Source organism: Cyprinodon tularosa, unplaced genomic scaffold (assembly GCF_016077235.1).
Source record: "Cyprinodon tularosa strain WSP-4 unplaced genomic scaffold, ASM1607723v1 ctg629, whole genome shotgun sequence".
NCBI lineage: Eukaryota > Metazoa > Chordata > Actinopteri > Cyprinodontiformes > Cyprinodontidae > Cyprinodon > Cyprinodon tularosa.
The window spans coordinates 163,880-187,718 of record NW_024039373.1 but is presented as its reverse complement, the minus strand read 5'-3'; the positions used below and the strand labels follow the sequence as shown (position 1 = coordinate 187,718).

The following is a 23,839-nucleotide window of genomic DNA, read 5'->3' as shown; positions in this document are numbered from 1 at the left end:
CATATAACGTCGCGCTCTTTCCCCTCAGCGCACACAGACCCTAGACTTAGGAATGCCTCAAAACAGGGTGCGTCTTTAGGAGGAAATCAGGAAAAAAAATAAATCACAGTTTTTATTCATATTTCTCCTTTTTTTAAATCATTATTTTATTCAGACCTTGGGTAAGTGCGTTGGAGCATGGCACAGAAGTTTCCTTATTTTACCTATCCGGACATGTTCCAGAATACAGGGAGAAGGTGAATGAACAGCTTTTTATTGGACGGCTTTAAAATACCACAGTTTATATTAAAAGTTAAAAGTTAGAGGCATGGATCTCGATTTTACGAATGAGACATACATGGACTCAGAGTGCGTCCGAGCGCTTCAGGACCTGATGCAGAGCGGCGCGCTCAATGGAAGCTTGGAAGCGTCTAACATCTCTTGTGGCAACACTTCTACACTGCTTATACCTGAACGTGTCGGCCAAGGTAAGAATGTAATGAAACAAAATCCGTTTTTTTTTTTTTAAAAAAAGACTAATTTATTTTCATATTTATGATTATGTACTTCTTTTTATTGGGTGACAATGAGTTGTTATGACCTAAATATTTATTCAAATTTGTAAAAACAAATTCATGTTTTTTTCATGTTTAACCAATATTTCAATTGAACTTTAAGAAACTTAGACTTTTTAAAATCAATAGCTTCAGAATTTAAATCTGGGAGCACAAGTATGGTTATTGAATCTTTTTCTGTTTACCTGGTGTTCTAAATATGGGTAGTGTTTTTGTAGAAACGTTTCAACCTTTCATTGAAATATGGTGTTTAATAGAAACAGAAGATAAAAAAAGAAATGCAAAATGTTATACAACTCATACAACTTCTATGAAACAAAGAAATATAATACATCTTCTAGTCATTGCTAGTATTGGCCACTGGAAGAATTCATTGAGTATAATGGGTTTTGCTTTTTGGTCATGATTCTCCAATTCTTATCTTTTTAGATTTTTAATAGACTCCTTATTTTACTCATGCAATTTCTTCTTATTTCTCTCTTTTTTTTATTTTATTTATTTTATTTTTTTTTACCAGCAGGGGTGTACCTGATTCCAAGTTTTAGCCACTTCTGATTTCACATGCACATTAAACAGCTAAATTTGGAGTACCATATGGGTCCATCGTAATGAGAGATGGTTATTCAGAAACTCCATGGATTAAGTCATGCAGGAGCAGAGGGTAATTACTAGGTCATGGCTCATTATGGAGCATAAACCCATTCAATGCATGCAAAAAAAAAAGTAAAAATCTTCAATTTACAATGAATATTCTTCAGTGGTGTTGAAAATTTTAATGACTAATAATTCACATTTCACCTTGGTCCATAAAAAATTTACTTCAGCAATTCGTTTTATTAATAATTTCTGGTTGAAATGCTGTTTTATATTTTATAAAAAGAAAAACGGTTGTTTTTCCATTAAGCTTTTTAAGATTTTGTTTTATTTTATACAATTGAATAAATGATAAACATTTGGGTTTATGTTTTTGTAACATCTTATATTTAAAACATTTGCATAACATATTAAGTCAAATCAATATCAACCCATCCAGTATTTCCTGGTTCTTTTTCTTTAAATGCCTGAATCTATATAGAGCTCTTTTCTCCACGGCTGTCTTAAAAGATTGAATTTATTCTCATATTGATTCCTTAGGACCAATTCATTAACAAGAGATACATACTGTAGCAAAATGCATTTTTCATTGTCCTCACAGTGGCTATTAACTTACATTGCTTTATTAATTTGTTGTTAAATATTTATATGATACCAATATCATTGTGTTAAACAACTGCAAGGTCATTATGTGTCCATTTATCATCTCCCGCTTATCCATCAAGGTGGAACTGGTGCCTTTCCTGGACAGATCGCTGTTCCATCACCGGGCCTAGTCATGCAATTCACAAAAAATATTTTTGATACTAGAAATGCATTTTAATACTTTAGACCGTGTTGGATTGGGTTCAAAAGAATTTATTCTTAATCTTGAGTACAGATTCTTGAAATAAGAATAAATACCCAGCCCTGCTTCCAAATACAACCTCTGTTAGCCTGAACTTTATTCACTGTTGTTGTAACCACATGTACATTTCTGGCTAGTTTTCCTGCTGAGGATGCTCTATCAAAGGATGAAATACTAAGATGAGGTTACAATGACCCAGGAGGATTGTGCAAAAAAGTATAGTGAAGGGCACTGGTTTCTAGAATAAAACACATTTAAAAAGGGAGATAAGACTCCAGTGTTAATAATAATATCATGTGCACTCTTAAATGCTCAAATAGACAGCTGATATTCCAGAAGCTGTACGTGGAGACTTTATGGAAAATCCTAACAATTATGCCATAAACATTTCCCCTCACCCATGCTACATCTATCTTTAAATATCATTAGGAGTGTAGACATATGGAAATACAGATTAACAACTTGTAAAAAAGAAAATAAATGTGACAGTAACAAATAATGAACTCAGATTATTTGAAAACATACCCTATCAAAACCATCTCCTATTACATGAATCTGATAACCAAGTAGATATATAAAAATTATTTTTGTACAAAAAGGTGTATATTTTTAATCTTCTCACATTCTTTTCTTCATTTTTTTGTACAAAATAAAAAAATGAAGATTATTGGTTTGATTACAGCTTTCCCTAGTCACATGCCCATGTGCTCCATGGCAAGGTAGCTAAACCCAAGCTGCCTACCGATCTGCATACACCTGTTTACTGTATGAATGTTTGCATGTTAGTGAGTGTGATGAATGTGGCTACAGTAGAAAGCACTTTGAAAGGTGGCTGTGATTAAAAAGAGTGCTATACTTAATCCCATTTGATAGTTAGACAGACAGACAGACAGACAGAGCGAATTGGAGAAATCCTGCAAATTTCACACAGAATGTTGATTACTTGTGTGACTTGCAGTTTTCACTTGAGCTCTAAGGGTCAGATGTGTGTGGAAGAATTATTTGGACGAACTCTAGTATTTGATCCTCCTGCAAACTATAAATTTAGATTCAGTGTTTTAAATACAATAAAGGATGTTGTGCACCCTCCACAGCATGTTACTACAGTATGTGCTTCAGATTCTGCTTAATCAATGTGTGTCTAAGACAAACACTGGAGGACCATCCAGTATCTCTGCTCACCCTGCATCCACAAACCATGTGCCTTAAAAACCACACATTTTTCCTTTGTTCTTAAAACTACCCTTTATAGAGTCACACATGACTCTCTTCCTCCACCCCTCACACCTACCCATGTCACTTAGCCTGTTGAGGGCTGATGTGTTAACCACACATTTCTTTCAAATACAAAAAGTACCAACATGTTGTTTTGTTCACTGACCGATGTGACCACAATCTCTGCAGACTATGTGCGGCAGTCTGTCAGTCAATGGAAAGTGGTTTTGTTCTTTGCATCAATCAACTGTTCTGGGCTGCTGATGGTTGAGTGGCAAGGCGTAGATGGCATTTACCATGCTGGATTAGCTCCCCACTGTGACATTTACCAACACCTTGGATATACAGGAGCACTGCCAGGTTTTCTCTGATAGATGCTATAGGACACAAAGGTGGCTGGTTTAGAAAAATAAGTAAATTCTGGATATTCTTAAGTAGATGGAAGTCTTGTATTGCACATCAAAAAAGGGAAAGAGATTATACCAACATAACAACTGTCTTTTTCATGGTGGCTCACTTCTTACTCGAATCATTAATAAATCTGTCCCAACTTAGCATTTCTGCCTTGCCTCTATTGTGCATGACGAGGCATGACATAAAATGAATAATGTTCCAGTTTGTCTTTTAATCCATCTGACCACGTAGAAAAGACGTGAGGGTAAAAGTTTAGAAGTCATATGGAATTTGTTGAAGTGAAATACGCAGAATTACCTTAAGACTCAGTTATCAGAATACAGATAAATGAGTTTGTCTAACATCAATGGCATTTGTTTAATCTTCTCCATGAAAATACAATGATCCTTTTTGTGATTTGATTTATAATACTGTAAAAACTTTAATATCTAAAGGGTAGAGGTAAACAATGTGGTGACTAAACATATGCAGCACCCCTCGGCTCTTTATGTTCTTCTCTGTATTTGCATCCTTACCCATTTGAGCATTCATGCAGTACAGTAGAGCTGGAGTGATAGAGCTATAGAGAGAACCTGGTCTCAATGGACCCCCAAAACTATATTTCATTCCCCTTAAACTGCAAATGTTCTGAAGATCCCCTTTCTTTGGCTATGAAGAGACTGAAGAGAGAATATAAACAGCAGAGGAATATGTACAGTGGGTTGCACACCAGGCTAAAGGCTTATTCATACAAAGGCCTGCTCGGTCTCTTCCTGTATGAGGTCATTGACCAAAAAAGTCTACGAGATTCAACCAAGGCTTGCCTCACATAAGATGGACATTTACGGGGCGAGCTACGTAAAGACACTTATTTGGAAAAACAAACATTCCAGATCCTGCAGAGGAGCTGGTGGGCCACAATTTGTTCTGGAATGTCTGTACTAAAGCTGCATAGAAGATTAAAGGTGGAGGTTTGTCACTGTACAGTCACAGATCTACAAAAACTGTCTGAACCTCTTGCCTCCCTGTTTCAAGTGTATGGCTATTAAGTTTAGGCTATTTAAACTGTGTTGTAAATGGCCTGTACTTATATAGGGCTTTTTCAAGTCAGGAGACTTGACCAAAGCACTTTACACTACATTCAGTCATTCACCCATTCACGCACACACACACGAATGGTGGCAAGCTACATTGTAGCAACAGCTGCCCTGGGGCTCACTGACAGAAGCGGGGCTGCCGTACACTGGTGCCACTGGGCCCTCTGACCACCATCAGTAGACAATGCAGCTGAAGTGTCTTGCCCAAGGACACAACGACACTGAAAGACGGAGCCAGGGCTTGAACCGTCAATCCTTCGATTTCAGGGCAAACTCTTACATCCGACGCCACTGTTGCCATAAACAGACCATGATAAGCTATAATAATAGCTCCCAGCATGTACTACCACTGCCATAAGGATGCCTTGCAGCTCTGACATTAGCCCAGAGCTTTAAAAGGGGAGGGGGGCTCTATACTCTTCTTACTTAGCTTGCCCACTGCTTTGAAGATAACTATAGAAGAAGCTCACGGTGTTTGGAAACAGGTGCAAAGAACCCTAGTGTGCTGCATCCTTGCTAGCTGAAGCTGCATGGTTTTCACTTACTCATTATTCCTTCAAAGAAGAAGCTGTTTTAGGCTTGGACAGACTGTCTGGAGAGTTAAGAAATTGCTCCTGATCAAAGACGCTTTGCTTAATCCTAAGCGAGTAGAGGTGATCCATGAGGCTTATTGGAGAAGTAATATTCCTCTGCTTCCCTGAGCTGAATTAACTGCAGAACCTGGTTGTTAAAAGGGAAAAAATGACTGGTAACCAATGACCATTTTCTTCAATTGAGGGTGTAGCCACTCCACAGGCATTGCTGAGAACGGCAACAGCCTCCCTTCGACAAAAGAAATTTAAAAGACCTCAGGACCGGACAGCATCCCCCCCGAAGGCTGCTGAGGACCCGTGCAGATGAGCTCTGCACGGGTCCTCAGCTACATCTACAACTTGAGCCTCAGCCTCGGGATGGTACCCAATCTCTGGAAGACCTCCTGTGTGGTACCGGTACCCAAAGCGCTGCACACCAAGGCACCGGCCCACTTTAGAACAGTCCACCTGACCTCCCACCTGATGAAGACCATGGAGCACCTAATCCTAGCACACCTACACTCCTGCAGTTTGCTTAGCCGCCCAACATCGGAGTGGAGAATGCCTTCATCTACCTTCTGCAGCAGGCACTCACCCACCTGGAGACCACTGGGAGCGCTGTGAGGGTCAGGTTCTTTGACTTTTCCAGTGCTTTCAACACCATCAGACCAGTGCTGCTGAAGGGGAAGCTGGATGATGCTGGAGTGGACAAACATCTTGCTGCCTGGACCACCAACTATCTCATCGACTGCCCTCAGCACATGTGGCTGCACGGCTGTCAGTCAGAGGTGGCAGTCTGCAGCACAGGGGCCCCCCAGGGCACCGTTCTGTCCCTGTTTCTTTTCACCCTCTAGACTTCGGACTTCACGTACAACACGGACAGCTGCCATCTCCAGAAGTTTTCAGATGACGCGGCCATTGTGGGCTTTGTTTCTGAGGGGAACAGGCTGGATTACCGGTCGGTCATCATGAACTTTGTGGACTGGTGTGAGAAGAACGACCTGTGTCTTAACACCAGTAAGACCAAGGGGATAATGATTGACTTCAGAAGAAGAAGATGGAAAACTGTGGAGAGTTTCAAATACCTGGGTGTTCATGTCAATAACAAACTGGACTGGACTCATAACACCAACGCCCTGTACAAGAAGGGCCAGAGCAGCCTCCACCCCCTGAGGAGGCTGAGGTCCTTTGGACTGAGCAGGCCCCTTCTTTTGACTATTGAGCCAAAGGACCAAGTGAATTTCTCCACTGTGAGATGAATAAAGTCTATCTTATCTTATCTTATATCATCTTATCTTATCTTATAAGTGAAAACATCAGTCTATTTCAAATTCACTACCTGGGCAGGTGATAATCAGAAATAGACTTAAATACTGATCATTGCTCTAAAATGAGACTTGCTTTGAAATTCCATGCTGAATTCTTTTTATTCTGAATTGCTGATTTAAATTAAGTTCAATTCAGATTATTTATAAATCGCCAATTCGCAACAAATAAAATTTCAAGGCATGTAAAAAGGACAGTTAAATACGATCAAAGTTTTATATCTAAGGAATCCCAGATGCATTGAAAGTTGATCTAAAAGTTGAAATTAAGGGCCTATTGGATGATACAAAATTACAAACAGAAGGAGTTTTGGTGCTTTCCAATTTTGATGGGGGAAACTGAAGCTTGGTTTAAGTGAGAGGGCTCTTATGATCACGTTAATTGCTTGAGTTAAAATAATATGGGTCGCAAGTAACGTAACTGCTTTATCACAATTTGAAAAGTTATTAGATGACTCTACTGTTGAAAAATAATAATTGTTGCCAATGTTATTACACTGGTTTTGATAATCCTATTTACACAAGCTCTTGGGATTTAGACAGTGATAATTAGTCTCTTCAACATAAGTGGCTGGAGTAGTCTTAAGGCCAGAACCCATTGAATCTGACTTTGTGTTTGATCTGACAGAAAATCCTATTGGACGATGTTGTGGGGTTTAGCGCTCAGTAAAAGTCAATGGGGACGATCACACCCGACAGGATTTTAGACTTGGATCTTAGACTTAGAAAAACATTATTGTCATTTTGTATACACTGAGTGTATAAAAAATAAATTTTGTTTTGTACAGCTCTCACATCATTTCAATTGCTTAAAGTGCAGCAGTGATCAATGTAAAGATTGTGGTAGGAAAAAAACATGGTGCAAAAAAATGCATTTATATGGTCAGTTTGATGCATTGTCTGTGACACGATTCAGAGTATTTTTCAACATTCAGGTGTCTGATGATGCTGGGTAAGAAGCTGTTTTGGAATCTGCTGGACCTGTATTGAATGATGCAAAGCCTCTTAGAGGGCAGCAGGGAGAACAGTACATGGTGGGGCTGTGAGGGGTCATTGATAATGTTACGGGCTAGGGACATGCAGCACTGGAATGAAATGTCTTTTATGGAGGGAAGAGGAGCCCCGATGATCTTCTCTGAAGTTCTCACTACTCTTCTCACCTTCTTCCAGTCTGCTATGCTGCAACCCCCACACCATACAGTGAGACTCTCACCTCTCAATGAAAAAAGAAAAACTCTGAAACTCTCGAAGTCAAATTGGAAGGAGTCAAAGGGAAATTGTTTAATTTTTTGTGTAACACAGAGACAGAAGTGAAAAAAAATCTGCAAAGATCTGCCAGCGCTGCATAGTCGGAGCATCTCTATATGCAGTCATTGTGACATGGAAAAAAATTGGATTGGATATTAGAAAAACATATGCAACTGGTGTGTTCAGGCCAGTAACCCTTCATTTTACAGTGGATAACTATTTTCCATGTTTTAGTTTCACAACCCGGGTTTAAATGTTTGCAAATATTTTGTCAGCACTATGCTAATAAATCAGGGAACCCAAAATCCTTTTTTCTACCTAGCTCTCAAGATAAAAGCTGCTGCTCAAAACGCTTATAAAAAATGTATGAGCTTTTGTCATTTTTTTAACACTTTATGGTATTTTTGTCCCTGTACCTTTTCATACAAATCAAAATTATTGACTATTTTATGTGTGTAAAACTTATTATGAATTTCTATGCCTTATTGTTTTTGAGCTGAAAGCCACATTCTGGCACATCTTAAAGTGAATGATCTGTGACAGTGAATCAAAACAATGAGCTGCAGGAAACAGTAAAATCAGGCAGAAATAAGAGTAAGCACTTTTTTAGATGCCTTTAGTTAGGTAACATCTTACATTTTATAAGGGATAATTAAAAGAAAAAAAAATCCCTTGTACTCAGTGCCCTTCATAACATTCTGTAAAATGTTGTCATGTTTTGGACACATATTAAAGCAAGTATTTGTATACAGTAAAGGTATAGTGGAGGATTTTAGCGAATTATTGAATAGACCTGCCCTCTCCACTTTAAAAAAATGCACATGCACAACACTGTACCCACTCCCGAGAGAGAACTTAAATGCATGAGAGAACATGCACAAGTTCATTTCTGCTTGAGGAGGTTCTGGAATGCACTAATAAGACAGTCGCCTGGATGGATCTCATCTAACCCATATTTATATATAAAGTTTCGCCGCAAATAAGACTACTGGTACATAAAAAAAAATCATGACATGCTTGTATGTGTGTGTTGCAATGCAAATTTGGACATGTTTGCGGGGGGAAATTATGATCTGTGGCTACTAAACTAACTAAACTAACTAACTACTAAAGATGCAAATTACAAAATAAGTAAACTTATCCTCCCTCGAAAGTTACAATATAGAGGTAGTAGTGGATTTCTCCAAATAGCATGCCAAACTTTAGCCGTCGAGTAGTAACTTTGCAACTGAGGCATCAGTGGGAAGCCCAAACTATTCTTTCAGTGTACGCCATCGTGTGAAAGAATTTCCCAAAAACACTGTGGTCTTGTTTAGAGGTGAGTATTGGCATGAGTGTTGCGATTCAATACATGTCGCGATACTTGGGTCACGATACGATATTATCACGACATTGCAGTATCACTATATATTGCCATATTTTTCCCAGCTATCAAAATCAAATGATGAGATAAAACAGCAAGTGCTGTATATTTTCATCAGAAAATATTGATTAGGTATTATTATCCATGTTGTTTGGGGTTTTCTTCCACTGTGACTGCCTCAAATACAGATTTGGTGCTGCACGCACAGTTAAAGGGCTCCACAGCGCTTTCTGCCAGAGTGGTGGTGCAGAGGTAGCCCATTTTCCCATCAATGTTTTATGTAACCATTTTTTTTTAATCGATACTAAGAAGTAAAAGATCGATATTATATTGGGCAGCCGAATATCACGATATATCACCAAAACGATTATTTCCCACACCCCTAGTCTTGTTTCTCTCTTCTGAGGCCTTTCTCTTCTTCTCATACACGTTGTAGACGACACTCAGCCATTTTCAAAGAACTGGGGTTAGAAAGGTGAGGTTTAATGACTGTCTAAAACCATAGCCTACCACAGATATATGCCTAAAAGTGTGCATGCGTAGCGAAAGATAACTAATTGGGGACAAGCACGCAGGATGTAGGATGGCCTTGTGTAAAAATATCACCAGAATAATTAACAGTTAGGAGGACCACTTACTTAGATGATCCACCCAGAAAAAGCAAATCCTCCACTATACCTTTAAAGTCTATACCAATATATATTGTCCTCCTATGACCATAGACCCGAAAAATTACGATGGTCCGGGAGTGGTTATAGCTTTTTCAGTATTTTTGGGGGGCTGGCCACATACTAGGAATTAACAAGTAGCACTAAACAAAAACTTACATTATTGCATAGCCCACATAGACAGGTGCTGATATTAGCTTAAAATATGGTAACCCAAATTCTGTGTCTCAGAAAAAAAAAAAAAAAAATCAAATAGAAGCTGCATTTTAAATGGAAATAACAGGCTTCTGAAAAGTATGTAATTTTTGTCTCCTCTGTGTCATAATTAGTTTTTTTGGCCCCCATAGAAAACCCAGGAGACCAATATGAATTCAATTTATTATATTTGGAGAGGATTAAGTCAGGGAGAAGGTGCAATAGGCAACAGCAGTCAGGAAGATAGTCACTGTAACGAGAGGAAAGAAGTTAGTGTAAAGTAATGATTTCCAGAGGAGATGAGAAAACTGATTTATTAGCTTATTGTTAGTGAAATTAGTTGAGTCATATTAACTTATTTCTCTTCCTCTTCCGGACTCAACTCATTTAGTCTGGAAGAGTTAAGGAGAACCTGGAGGGACTGTCTGAAGTTCAGCTTCTGCTGGCATCTCAAACCAATTACTGATTTCTGCAAAGCTGTAAATTCCCATTCCCTCGCATAATTCTGTAGCCTACTGTCCCAGATTTACTCTCCATTGACACAGACTCCTTCCTCAGGACCGTCAAAAACAGAGGCTTTTATAGTCAATGTGATAATTCCACAGATCCCGTCCATCAGATTTACAGACAGAGTTTGTGACAGAGCAAAATGAGTCAATTTAAAACAACCAGATGAGCCATACAGGGCTGCCAACTTTTCACCAAACCTTGGAGTGAGATTTTGAAAGAATTTGGACATGCAACCCTTGTCATGGTTAGATGAGGATAGGTGAAGCTATAGGTTGTATGTTTTCAGAAGTTTTAACTGAAACAAAGTTGTAAAATGATGATTTTTTTTATAGCACAGTAAATGTTACTGAGTAACAATAAGTGATCTGTAGTTATGTGGAAAATGTTTCACACAATATATATTATTTTCTATATTCTGGTGATTTTCCGAGAACTGAAGTAAAGAAGTATGGACCCCATTAAAATACTTGCATCTTAACTATACAGTACACTAAGAATTTCAAAACTGTGTTTATTAATTATTCTATGCTGTAACATAACCAATAGGGAACTAAAAAAGGTATCATTAGATTACTGACACCAATACAGGAACCACTGAAATCGAATCAAACTACACTGTGTATGAATATTTGGTAATAGGCAAAGGATTAAAAATCTTAAGTTATTATCTTATTATTATTTGTTTTACAATTGACAAAACAGCTAAACAATTCAGACCTTCTAGGAGGCTGCAGATTCAATAAAAACTCACCATGAATCAAGGAAGCACTTCTGTGGATGTTTGATTTTGGTAGATGTGATGTACACTAAGTTTTTAAACATATTCAATGGACCAAAATAAGAATAAATTAATAATAAAGTAATAATAAAATAAGAACATCCCTGTGGTTCCTCTTACATCAATCCTGGATAACTGAGATGTTCTGCACATCCTCTCTGTATGTGGTTGGTCTTTTCTTGAGTCGCTGATCTTTTGAAAAATAAAATGCAATGGTTCTTTTTCTTTTTGTGGACCTCCTATGGGTTTGTGAGGCAAACCTGAAAGCTTTAAGAATTTAGTTTAGTTTATTGTGGGTTTAATTTGTCCTGAAATCCAACGGGAGATTATTAAACTAACTGAGCAATAATTATAATAACATGGACTAGAACTGGGACTAAATCAGGGGGATAAACTAGAGCAAATCAGTAGTAAAGCTCAGTAAAAAAAAGCACTAGGTATAGAGAAACCCAACCTTTTGACTTGATCCTACACTTCAGTCTCCACAGTGATAATTTAAGCTATGCTGCATATTTTACTGATATTTATTCAAGTACTAGATTGCCTAAAGTCTTCATTAAATTACAAAGTGAATTAACCTAATGCAGATAAAATAAGACAATATGACATACCTCGTAATAACTGCTCAGATATCCCGGTATTTTTCAATATCTGGCGCAGGTCCCTCACCTCTGATGATTTACATGATTTATAAAATATCCCAACTGTTTTACAATATTCTAATTTTTGAAGAAACCAAGTTTGGTGTTTTCTTTTTCTGTAATTCATGGTTAACTTAGCTAGAAATAAAGGGTTGATATATTCCACTTTATGTGTAATTTATTTCTCTGTATATATTATTCATTTATTTATCAAAAATTAATGACAAAAAATGTTGGAGCGAGGCTGAGGTAGGTGAAAGTTTGCTGGCATGCAGGAGGAAAGCTAGGTCAGAAGCTTGATGATGGGGATCTTGAAAGATGACTGACTTTGGAGGAGGTGCGGTCACGACATTAATTGGCTGAAGCTTGAATGTGGTTGTCAGATTTCATACTGGACAGCATTTTTTTTATTATTTGTTTTAGACTGTTTTTCTGACCCTATTTTGTAATCCATGTATATAAGCAACATCAGAGGAAGATCTCAAAAAAAAAAAAAAATAATAATAATTAAACTATTTATATGTTAAATTCAAGTAGTGGTTCCAAAATTTTTCTTCTTGGACCCCCTCTTTGATTAATAAGAGCGTTTTTGCAATTCCCAATCATCCTTTACAGCATTTAAGCTAAGAATCTTCAGCTGTAGTAAATAAGATATTGCAATTAAATAAATCCAATCTCCGTTAAATAACAAATCTACCTAGTTTTAAGTATTATCACTTTAAGTTTAACAGTATATTTGAATATTACATAATTCAGTATTTCTATCTCTACATTTAAAAAACAACATAACTTTCCCCCTTGCAGTTACAATGTCTTAGACTTACAGTAAAGTTACTCTGCTGCTAAAATGTGTTTGGACATTGTTCAATCAGTAGCGTGCCCTTTGCTGCACTGTTTTGTCACTACAGGACTTTGTGTCTGATGAAGAAGTTATTTTTCTTCAATTGTTTTTTGTAAAAGTGATTCCTGGAGTAGTTACACTGTGCAAGCTGCAGCCTGTTTCCTTGTCTGGCCCAACATTTGGCCTCACATTTGGCGAGCTCTGTCATAATTCCCTGCTCTGTGACATTTGTCACAGCTCGACTAAAACCAAAACCCCTGAAGTTTTCAGTGGTTTTTACATTTAGAGGTAAATCCAATGTTTTTCATGCTGTACCCAACAAACTAATCACATGATTTCCCAGATAACGTATTATTTCAAGGTCTGGATAGAATAATGACAATTAGACTTATGTGCTGGTGGTCAGAGCCAGGCTGTTAGGGTAGACTGAAAATGCCAAACAGGATAGTCTGATCACAAGTTAAAGACTGCAGCTATAAAAATAAAACTGCACTCACAAATCTGGCTTTAATTTTATTATGTGCCAACTTTTACATTGTCATATACCCATGTCGGTAATTGCAAACATTCTTTCTGTTGCTTAGCATGACTGCTAAGTTGTACAAGCTAAAACTTATAATTATGTTCAGATGTTATAATATTGAATACAATTTTTAATACTTAAATTAAAGGTATAGTAAAGGATTTTGACAATTTTTTGAAAAGACCCCCGCCTTTTTTAAAAACAGATGCACATCAACAACCCTGTTCCTTCTCCCGAGAGGGAATGCCTTATTAACAAGGGGTGGAGCTAGATGGGGGGCCAGGGGTGGCCATGGCCACCCTTAGCCAATCATTGGCCACCCCTGTGGCCACCCTTACTATTTTTTCCCTCTAATACAGATGGCTGCAGCAGTAATACTCTCAGGTGAAATATTCAAAACGTTTTAATTTTTCATATGTTAACAGTTACTTGACAACAAAAACCTTGCGTTTAATAATGCACCTCAATATACTAATATTAAAGATGATAAGTACAGAATTCCTGCTCTTTTCAGAACTTGTGTTATCTGGTAAGGAGAAAATGATGTGTCTCTGCAAATGATCTAGGAGTCTTCAGTGAAATTATAGATAAATACCTATTTTAATGAAAACGTATTAAATAATCAATTTATTTAGATTTTAGTACTTGTAAATATAAATTTTATGCAGAATGATTATTCATAAAAGTTGACAGGTAATGATGATGAATAAGATGTTCACGCCAGAACTCAAACCTGAAAGAATTTTATCCACTATACCTTTTATCTAGGAAGCAATGATGTTTAAATATATTTGTCTATTTGTTAATTAAGGCCTTAGGAAAGTATAGTTATTCTTTATTTAGAAAATATGGATGCTGTGGTTGTTCATTTTCCTGTTGGAACACTGTAGATTAACCCTGAGGTTCTGGTGCCTATCCGCTTTCGGCCCCCCCTCAGTGTACATTGGTTATTGCCTGGCCACCCCTATTAACATTTTCTGGCTACGCCTCTGCATATTAAACGTGTGCAAGAGCATGCACGAGCCCATTTCTCCTCGTGCATGCTCTGTTTAAAAGTGGCTGTTTGCATCGCTCATACAAGCTTACTTTCCAAAAGAAGATTTAAAAATGTTCTACTATATCAGACTCACCACCGGTAAATTAAAATGGGGACGAGCACTTAGGATAGCCTTACGTATCACCAGAATGATTGACATTTAAGAGGACCACCCGGAAAAAGATCATCCTCAACTGTACCTTTAATTTACTGTGTCCTAATCCTTTTTTCAGTTTTTTAATTATTAATCTGCACTTCAAATTTGGTTTCTATACAGCAGCATCAATTGTAAATACTTAGCCTAAACCAAGAGCGATCTTCCCCATACATGGATCACAACCACAATTAATCATTGCTATGTCCAGAATGTGCAAAAGATTAAAAGCAGCAGATTGCATGCTGACCATTGCCAACCAAGCAACCTTGTCACAATTTTTAGCAACCTCTCTTCAAAAAAGCTAATAGCAACGAATCTAACAACTTTTTTTTCTGTGATGTTGGAAAGTTTGGCGAACTGTGAAACCTGCAATTAATTGATAAATGTTGCTGCTTGTGTAACTTTTTACCTTTTGTGTAAGTGATTAGGAAACAGTGGTAAACAAACTATGGTAAACTGCTAATGTTGCTAGTGCTGCTTATGCATGGAAGCACATACTGTACACCCAAATCTAGTTCTCCCACATCCTCTCCTGAGAAAAAAATGTATAAAAAGGAGTCTGAATTATTTTAAAGTTCATTTTAGAAGGATTAATGTTAATGAATACTTGAAGCTAGTTTATAGAGTTTAGTTTTTAGGTTTTAATCACTTTCTAGCTTGCCAATTTTGATATTTTTCTCTTCCAAGGGTGGGATCAAAGTATGAGCCAATAAACAAAGATGATGATGACATTATCTAGTGACTTCTAGTATACAGGTAGCTAAGAGTAATTTCCCTTTATGAAGAGTTTGCTTTAGTGCTTGTGCTTCTGGGATCTTAAGACTTAGTAAAAGATAGATGGGGTTCCAAGCCATGTAAATGTCTTCGAATTATTAGCATTATCAAATGATTATTTTCATTAATTATAAATAATATATATCTAAAAGATAATAAGATTAAAAATACTAAACATTATTTATAGTGCAATTTGCATAGTTATCTCAATGTTCTACAAACAAAAGTAAAAAAAAAATTAAAAAAGATTTACATTAGAGTTGAATACAAAAGTTGCAATCAGCATTACAGATGATTAAGGTTTAAACAACTTGGTTTACCTCCACAACTCTTCTCAGCAGTTACTTACCGAATAAGCCACAAACCAATGTAGGCCTTCAATAATTTATTAAGCCATGCTCGGTGTGGAGCCTGTTGAAGAATATTGAGGGAGAAAAAAAATTTCCTCTGGGCACAAGTTAGAGGTGCTCACTTGTAAATCAATGTTCATGCCCTGTAATGGTTGTTGTCCAGTGGCTGCCAATATTCTATTTTGTATTTATATACATGCTATATTATTTAAGCTCAGTATTCGCAATTTGGTTTACCTACATAAGTAACAACTCCCCCTGCATTACCCTACAGACATCTGTTTCCTCACTACTATCGTTATTTCTGTTCATATGTTTACATGCGTGCAGACTCTCTCTCCTCGTCTGGTATTGTACCAGTACTCACTGTGTGGCTACAAGGGCCAGCAACAAATTGCATGCAAGATTGCTCCTGACTACTGTATAATTAAAGGAGCAAAATAATTAAAGGAGCAAAAACTGGGTTCCTGGTTTGAGAAATCAATTTATGTCTGTTAGCGGGGTTTCACCTGTTGCCTACTGAAATGCACAGAAAAATCTCTTTACTCCTTCTTTGAGTATCTGCCCTCTTGGTGCAAACAAGTTTGCACTTGTTTTATGTAGTGAGACAAAACGTTATTTAGTCAAACAATAGTTGTGCAAGTTCTCATGTTTGAGTATTTAATATTCATCAATAGTACACTTCAATTATGATAGACAAAATGAGAGAGAGAAAAAACAGGAAATCACATAGTAAGATTTTTAAAGAATTTATTTCCCCATTATTTTTAGATTTTTCTGAACTGCTCCAGTGCAGCAGAGCAGTTGGCCTAAACACAGGTTAGCAGATAGACATAGTTGACTAAAGTATCACTTTAATTTGTCGAGTTTTATGACAGCTGCTGTCACTACCTGATCCGTCCCGGAAGCACGATCCGTTCTCCACATGCTCCATCAGCTGATTTGTGCATGCGCATCCAGTTACACATCCACGATTTTGTTTTGTTAAAAATACCTAAATTACATTTCCATCCCGCAAAATGGTAAATGTACTAAAATATAATGTGTTAAAAGTTAATAATGTATTTCCTGACAAAAAAAGATGCCTTAAAATCCTTTCTGTTTTATCACCCGTCTCTTCCCGATTTGCACCGGAAATGGGATCCTACGCTACTTCCGCTGGCTAACTCTTTCGGCTTTTGATTTAAACATGAATCTAGTCTTTTTGAGTTTTATGTTTTCTTTTTGTCTAACCTTATGGTATATAGTGCGTAGTCTAAAAAAAGAAACAACTAAAATACAGATAAACATGGGTTAATCATATTTTTCCGGACTGCTCTGAGCATGTCCGATGGTAACATCAGAGAAGCAGTTTAACGAAGTAAATGTAAAAAGCATAAACGTCTCATAAAACATTTTTTACACATGTGTAATACTATTCTTTAATGACTTAAGGATAAAAAAAAAAGTAGTTTTAGTACCATTATTACACTGTATATATATATATATATATATATATATATATATATATATATATATATATATATATATATATATATATATATATATATATATATATAGATATATAGATATATATATATATCTATATATATATATATATATAGATATATATATATATATTCACGCATGCGCAGAACAGACAGCTCCTACTCCTCTCCCAATTGCTGCTTGGTCTTTATGGGTTTTTTGGGGGGGTTTCAAAAATGGCTGCCAATAATCACTTTGGTTTTGTGGCTAGGCCAAATTTGTACCCGGGTCGCCTGCGTCGACGACTAAGGCCTACGTACATGGATCGTGCACGCCAACCACTGTACCACCTGCACGCCCTGGTCTTTATGTCGAAAACAACAACACTTTAGAGGTTTCCCTTTCAGAGAAATACAATTTTCATTATGTGTTTTGGATATATGCATGTGCAATATGTGATTTGTTAACTATTTCTTACAACAGGAAGAAGCAAGGAAACAGTAGTTAAATTCTTTAGGACAGTATGTCTTTAACTTTATTTTTTTTAATACTTTTAAATGATATATACTCACAATTTCGACATCAAACTCTGCTGGATTTTAATACCTTTACTACAATCATCCACTTCCATGACAATTAATCAGTAAAATTTTAATGCTTTTGATGGGACCAATTCCAGTGTTCACCTTACAATGCGCAGTAGTTTGAATACACTATATTCAAAACTAAACAAAAGTTTGCATTTTCTCTCAGGTCTAATGAGGTTTCTATTGTTTCAGTTCAAAACAAATTTCAGAACTAAATTCCACTTTACACATCATCAGAACAAGAGCTTTGAGGACTTTTTGCCTGAAGGAATGGGTAAATGTGCTGAGGGAGTTATCATCAATCACGCAGGAAAAGCTAATTGCTTTGATTAATCAGAAGCCAGTTTAACATATTTTATCAGTCTGACTGAAGAGTGGCACAACCGAAACAGACTGTTGCGCTCTCTCTCTTTTGTCAATCATCTGTCTGTGTGTTTTCCTTATGTACCCATGGATTGTGCCTGCACTCCTGTCTAGACGCACAAAAGAAATATTTTAAGTTGCTGCCATTGCCCTGCCTGCTTCAGTGGAGTAACCCTGATGTTCTACCAGCAGCACATTCACCATATTAGAGCTGTATATTTGCAGAGGAGGTTGTGTGACAGATGGTGAAGCCACATGTCAGTAGATGTCTGTGCATGTGTGTATGTGTAGAGGGAGGGAGGGAGGGATGTAGAAAGAGACAGCAAAAGACTGACTTGCTGACTTTTTTCCGACCAGCCTAAGGCTAAATCCTTCACTAAGCTTGCAACTGATACAAAAACATTTGAAAGCTGATTTTCTTTTCTATGCTGATTTACTGAAAACCAAATATAAGAGCTAAATGTTGCAATTCATTTGTCTGTTTAGTTTTTATGAATAAACCGTGCTAGAATATTTTGTTTTATTTGAATGGTATAGGGCTTTCTGACAAGCTGGTGGATAATAAGTGTGCAGATTATGCTTCAGAGCCAGCTGTGCACAAGGCATGAATGTATATCTCAGGTGATTATAGTGAATCAATGTTGGTTAGCTACAGGATTAGTTATGTTTGCACAAGCCATAGGAAAATATTTAGATTTACTGTATTTTTTTTCTTCATTTGAATTTCAAATAATAATACATTTAAGACACATTTTCCCTTTGACTAAACATTGTCTTAATCTGATAGAAATTGTTAATTAATGATGACATTATTAGACTAAACCTGCCACATATAGATAGAAACAAAAAAAGTGGAAGAAATAACAAATATAAAATGCTTCACATGCAATATTGTTTCATTTTTTAGGCTGTAAATGTCTTAGAAATAGTTTCAGTCATGCCTATTATTATATAGCATGTAGATAGGACCCTATATGTGGGGAGGCTAAGCCCCTGGTAAGATGCTTTAGTGCAGGCACAAAAACACCTAAGTTTAAGGGCCCTAATCAGCATTTGCATGCAAAATGTGTGTCCTTGTAGTTTTCTTTGGTTATAAAACAGTCTTGTTCTAGTTTATGTATTAGGCCTTTTGTAAATACATTGTAAAATAGTCAATTTCAAGACACAAGTGTCAAAATAGCTCTGTCTCTACAATAAATTGCTTTTACTATTTTTTCTTTCTTATTTTGAACCAACAGACCATCATAAATTGTGATTTTGGTAGGTAGCCATAAATGTGTTTTGGAAAGTAATTAACTTTATTCAACTATAAGCAATACAGTTTCAGTAATAAAGTTCGCTCTAAGTATAACGATATGATAACAAAGAACTTACTGACTTCCATCTATTAATTAAATGAAGAAAATAGGACAATGAAAACAGAACATTTTGAGTGGGAGTGATAAAGACTGTTTCAAGCATTTTGTTATTATATTAATTTGAAACTACATCCTGTATTTACAGAATGTTACAGCCAGGTTCTGTATAGATTAATTTGAGTATATTATTCAGGAGATGAAATTAAGTAATTTATAGGAAGGCATATGTGAGAAGAACTATGTCAAGTGCACAAGTGATAGCCAGGTGTTTCGCTGAAAAGTTAATGTCTTATACATTCCTAAGATATTTCATATATTTAGTTTTTCACCAAAGGGCAACATTAATTAATGGTTGTACGTAGAATCTATAGAACCCAGGCTATTGATGTCATCACTAAGGTTTGTAAAGTTATACAGTGTGGTTTAATGTTACAACTATTTTGACTAATATGACTGACTGTGGAGAAAGATTATTGCTTCTTGACACACATTCAGCAGCTTTTAACACTCAAAGAGCCACTCGACCCACTTTTCATGGAAAAGAAAACATAGGGAGCTGCAAATTCTTTTCTGACATTCAAAATAAAGATAACAGTAATATTTTTTTACTTTTATGTTTTGTATAAATAACTGTAGTGTATTGTTTATGAAATTCCTGAAAATCATAGAAAATGAGATTTTGTCAAGCAGTAAGACAGAGGGAACAACAAAGGCATGCAGTGCATTCCAGAGGTAAGAAAGTACAGTAGGTTGGGTACATGAGTAGTTAGAAAAAAAAAAAAAAATGCTGACAGCAGGTTGCAACAAGCTGTAGGACCAGCAACGGCTGTTGCTAATAGGACTGCTCTGTATAGGTTTTTCAGAATATTTATTACTTAAAGTAATTTGGTCTCATGACGGTTAGATTGTTTCACATTGATACAGTTATTGTAGTGTTGTATTGAACTAGCCAGAAATTAGTTGAAAAATACCTTACCCAATCCGTGGTCAACCTGCAGACTCTCTTGAGTTTCAGTTCTTTGTGTGTTTGGCCCACGTTAGTAGTCTCCTTAAACTCACTCTTGATCTTATCAGCCGAGTCCTTGTATGATGTGGCATACCCACTGCCACCAGCAGAGCAGCTCTTGGGTTAGTAACAGTAGCATTAATGCTGAACAGGTTACTAGTGTTGAACACCCCCGATTAGTTCAGGCTCAGTGGGAAATTTCATTTGTGCATTTGGAGAAGAGGATCTGGTTGTTGACTCACGTTTCCAAAGAAGTTATAGAATCTTTGACTCCAATCTGTGTGCTGTTTTCCAGTGTTAGTCTGATTCGGTGGAGGGCGGAACAGGGTTTACCCAGAACTAGGTGGGTTGTAGGTGTAAGGAGAAACTGACTACCACTCAGATTTCCTGCGGTATTTGGGTCATAGTGTAGATGATTCCCTTGCTCAGAGAGTAAACTCAACGTCCTCTCAGGGAAAGTGGATCCAAACCTCCTGTCTGAATCCCCAGCTCAGTTTGAGGCTCAGTTGATCCCTCCAGGGAGTGAAGGTCCGAAATGTCCAGTTTGCAGGATGACTTCCTGCCGAGAGGCAAAGACAAAAAACAAAGTTAAAACTCAGGTGGACAAGAACTCAGTCTTACTCAGCAAAAACTCAGCTTGGCTAGAGTACCCAAAACTGGCAAACACTCTGGCATCGAGGTAGTGGCAATCAGCAGCTTAAGAGCACTCCGTTAACGAGGTAACCATCAGCAGGTGTGTGAGGAGGCGGACCAGAACCAGGCGCCTCCTGTTGGTGGAAGGGAGACTAAAACAATCACACAGACTGGAGCCCTGACAAAACCTTTGCTTAAGCACCTTACTTTATAACTAAAAAAAAAAGTATATATATTAATTTGGGACAAATATTTCATAGACAAAAAACATAAAATACTTGTTTATATAAACTCAGCAGCTGTTTTGTTGATTTTTAAAAAAGCCATGAACAAGATTTAATTGACTCTATATCATGTTGTATTGACTCAGTAATCCTAATAACAGGTTTTAGCCTTTAACAGATTTTAGTTTTAACTTAAGTACTTTAACCTATTTAAGCACAATTTGCAAACATATTTTTACCCACTAAAACATATGTTACACTGTTATGCACATTGGATGCACATTCATAAACAAGCACAGAAACCCACTAAAGCACTGGTGTTTAAGCAGCATTCAAAATTTCAAACACATGTGACTTATGATTCAACAGCCCTCCTTCCTGAGGCGGAATGAGCCTGTCATGCAGGGTGTTAAGGAATATAACGAGGCGCTCAGTATTGTAAGGGGCCAACTGCATGAATATGACAGACTACGCAGTCATTGGAAATAGCAGCGCACATAGTTATGTTGGCCCCCTTCTGTCCTGGAACTGTAATAGTGGCCCTATGGCCAATGAGATACCTCCTATGTCACCTCTACAGAGGTGGAAGCTGACTTCATCAACATAAATTAAAACATGATGTGCCCAATTAGCTTTAAGCTCTATGATTGGCTAAAGAAAAAAGAAAGCAAAATCACAATTACATAAAAGTAACTGCAGTTGACAGTAAGTGCATTATATGCCAGGGCATAAAAGTATAGTACTGCAAATTCTCCGTATATTGATCTGCTTCACAGCATCATGCTCACAGTATACTTTACTAAATACGCCGAGATCTACAACGCTGCTGCCTGGATTTCAAGCAGCCTAATGACATTATTTACCTGAACCAATGGCTGCCGCCTCCTCAGCATTCAAAGTTCTGTGTCTAAAACCACCAACCTGTAGCCTTTCAGTCCTATAAAGAATACATAAAATGTGGAAAGAATTGCATGAGATACAGTATCTCACTACAGCTATATCTGCACATACTGTATAGCAACATTACCTGTTCTCCAGTCAAAAAACTTTCAATTGATCCAACCGTGTTTCTGTTGAGAAGAGGTTGGACTCTTTGTCTAGCCTCTTTAAGTGAAAGGCCATGATTTACTGTATCATCAAGCTACACCTCCAGTTCACACACAGACTTCTCTTTCCCTGACTCCTTTTCCCCTGAGCCCTCTACCTCTAACTCTGACTCTCATCTGTCTAGACAATCCATGCTTGCAAAGAAGAAAACAAAACATATCACCTTCAAAGCCATACAGACTGATTGGAAATAAAAAAAGTTGTGTTAAGAAGTGTAAAACAGCTTCAGTTATTTCATACCGATCAAGAAGTCTATGAGAGATGTGAAGATATGGTGTCTGTTTGGCTACCTTTGCTAAAGTAATGGAGTTTGGACTTCCTGAATGACATCTGTGTTAACTGTTTTCCAAAAGGGTGGGGAAAATGTGTCAAAGCAATGAGCAAGGGTGTTGTTTGCTCTGCTGAGATGGTGATGATGAAGACTGAGAGGTTGCCAGTTGCCAGAGGAGAGGAGAGGAGTTCAGATAAATCCCCTGCTTTCCACATTTGCTATTAGTGGCACTGTTGTTACAGAGTCATTAGAGTAAAGGCCAAGCAGTGGTGGATAGCTAACACGTCTTTGTACAGCGCCACAAGTAGCTGCCATCACAGGGGAGTAGGTTTTATCATGGCTAACCAGCTGCTGCCTGTCAATGAGGAAGGATTGTAAGTATTACATTAAATATGGATCAACCCACACTTGGTCAATTTAATAGAAAAAAATAATTAATTGTATTAGATTCAGATGAAAAATCTTTTATTATATCTAAAGTTTAAGGATTGAAGTAATAAAACTGCGCTTTTGCCAGTTGCAAGCAAAAGATTTGTGAAGATTTGTCTGCATTGTAAAAGACAGCATACTTTCTAACTAAACTATAATTGTTGACCATAACTGCAAATAATATGTACGGTAGTAGCCATTTAAACTTTTTCCACTTTCCTTGATGGGCCCTTGGCTGGTCCTCTATAATTCCTTTTTAAACATCAATGTTTGTACTAAAATGTTCTTCCTGTCATAATTTCTGGACATTAAGATCTAAAGAGAAGCATCACCTCCTGGTCAGACCCTGTAATTCTGTGAAAGGGTGGAGTCAGAGTAAACAAATATGCAAGAGGGGGTAACTCCAGTGGCTGCTACTGTATTCCTGTTTGATGCAAGCCAACAGAATAAAGTTGCTGGTAGCCATACATTTAAAGGCTTGTGAAATTTTCAGATTGCAGAAAAGGTCATTTACTTGCTGCAAATTGTGGGAATGTTGGAATTGTATCCCTGTATGTGCTCCTCCACAGCTGTGAGGATTAAAGCTTATATCTGTTATGTGTTTGTTGTCCAGTAGATGTGGAACACACAAAGACATCTTATTCCTCTGGATACAGAAATGGTGGGTAACCCTTTGAAAGGGTGCCCAAGAAAGCTGCAGAGTAAAGGCAAAT

General features: G+C 37.1%; 1 protein-coding gene across 4 annotated transcripts in view; it reads left to right on the top strand.

Moving 5' to 3' along the window:
- The window catches only part of LOC119798518 (cholecystokinin receptor-like), a 59,643-nt gene continuing 35,804 nt past the window's right edge, over nt 1-23,839 (top strand). For 2 of the 4 annotated variants that reach the window (XR_005282726.1, XM_038308029.1), the window contains exon 1: nt 3-467. Coding sequence is in view for 2 of the 4 variants with exons in the window: in XM_038308029.1 (XP_038163957.1) it covers nt 308-467 (160 nt within the window). In the remaining 2 variants the exon portion in view is untranslated. Of the gene's footprint in view, nt 468-23,839 lie in introns of all 4 variants that reach the window. The other 2 variants (XM_038308028.1, XR_005282727.1) reach the window with 2 other exon arrangements.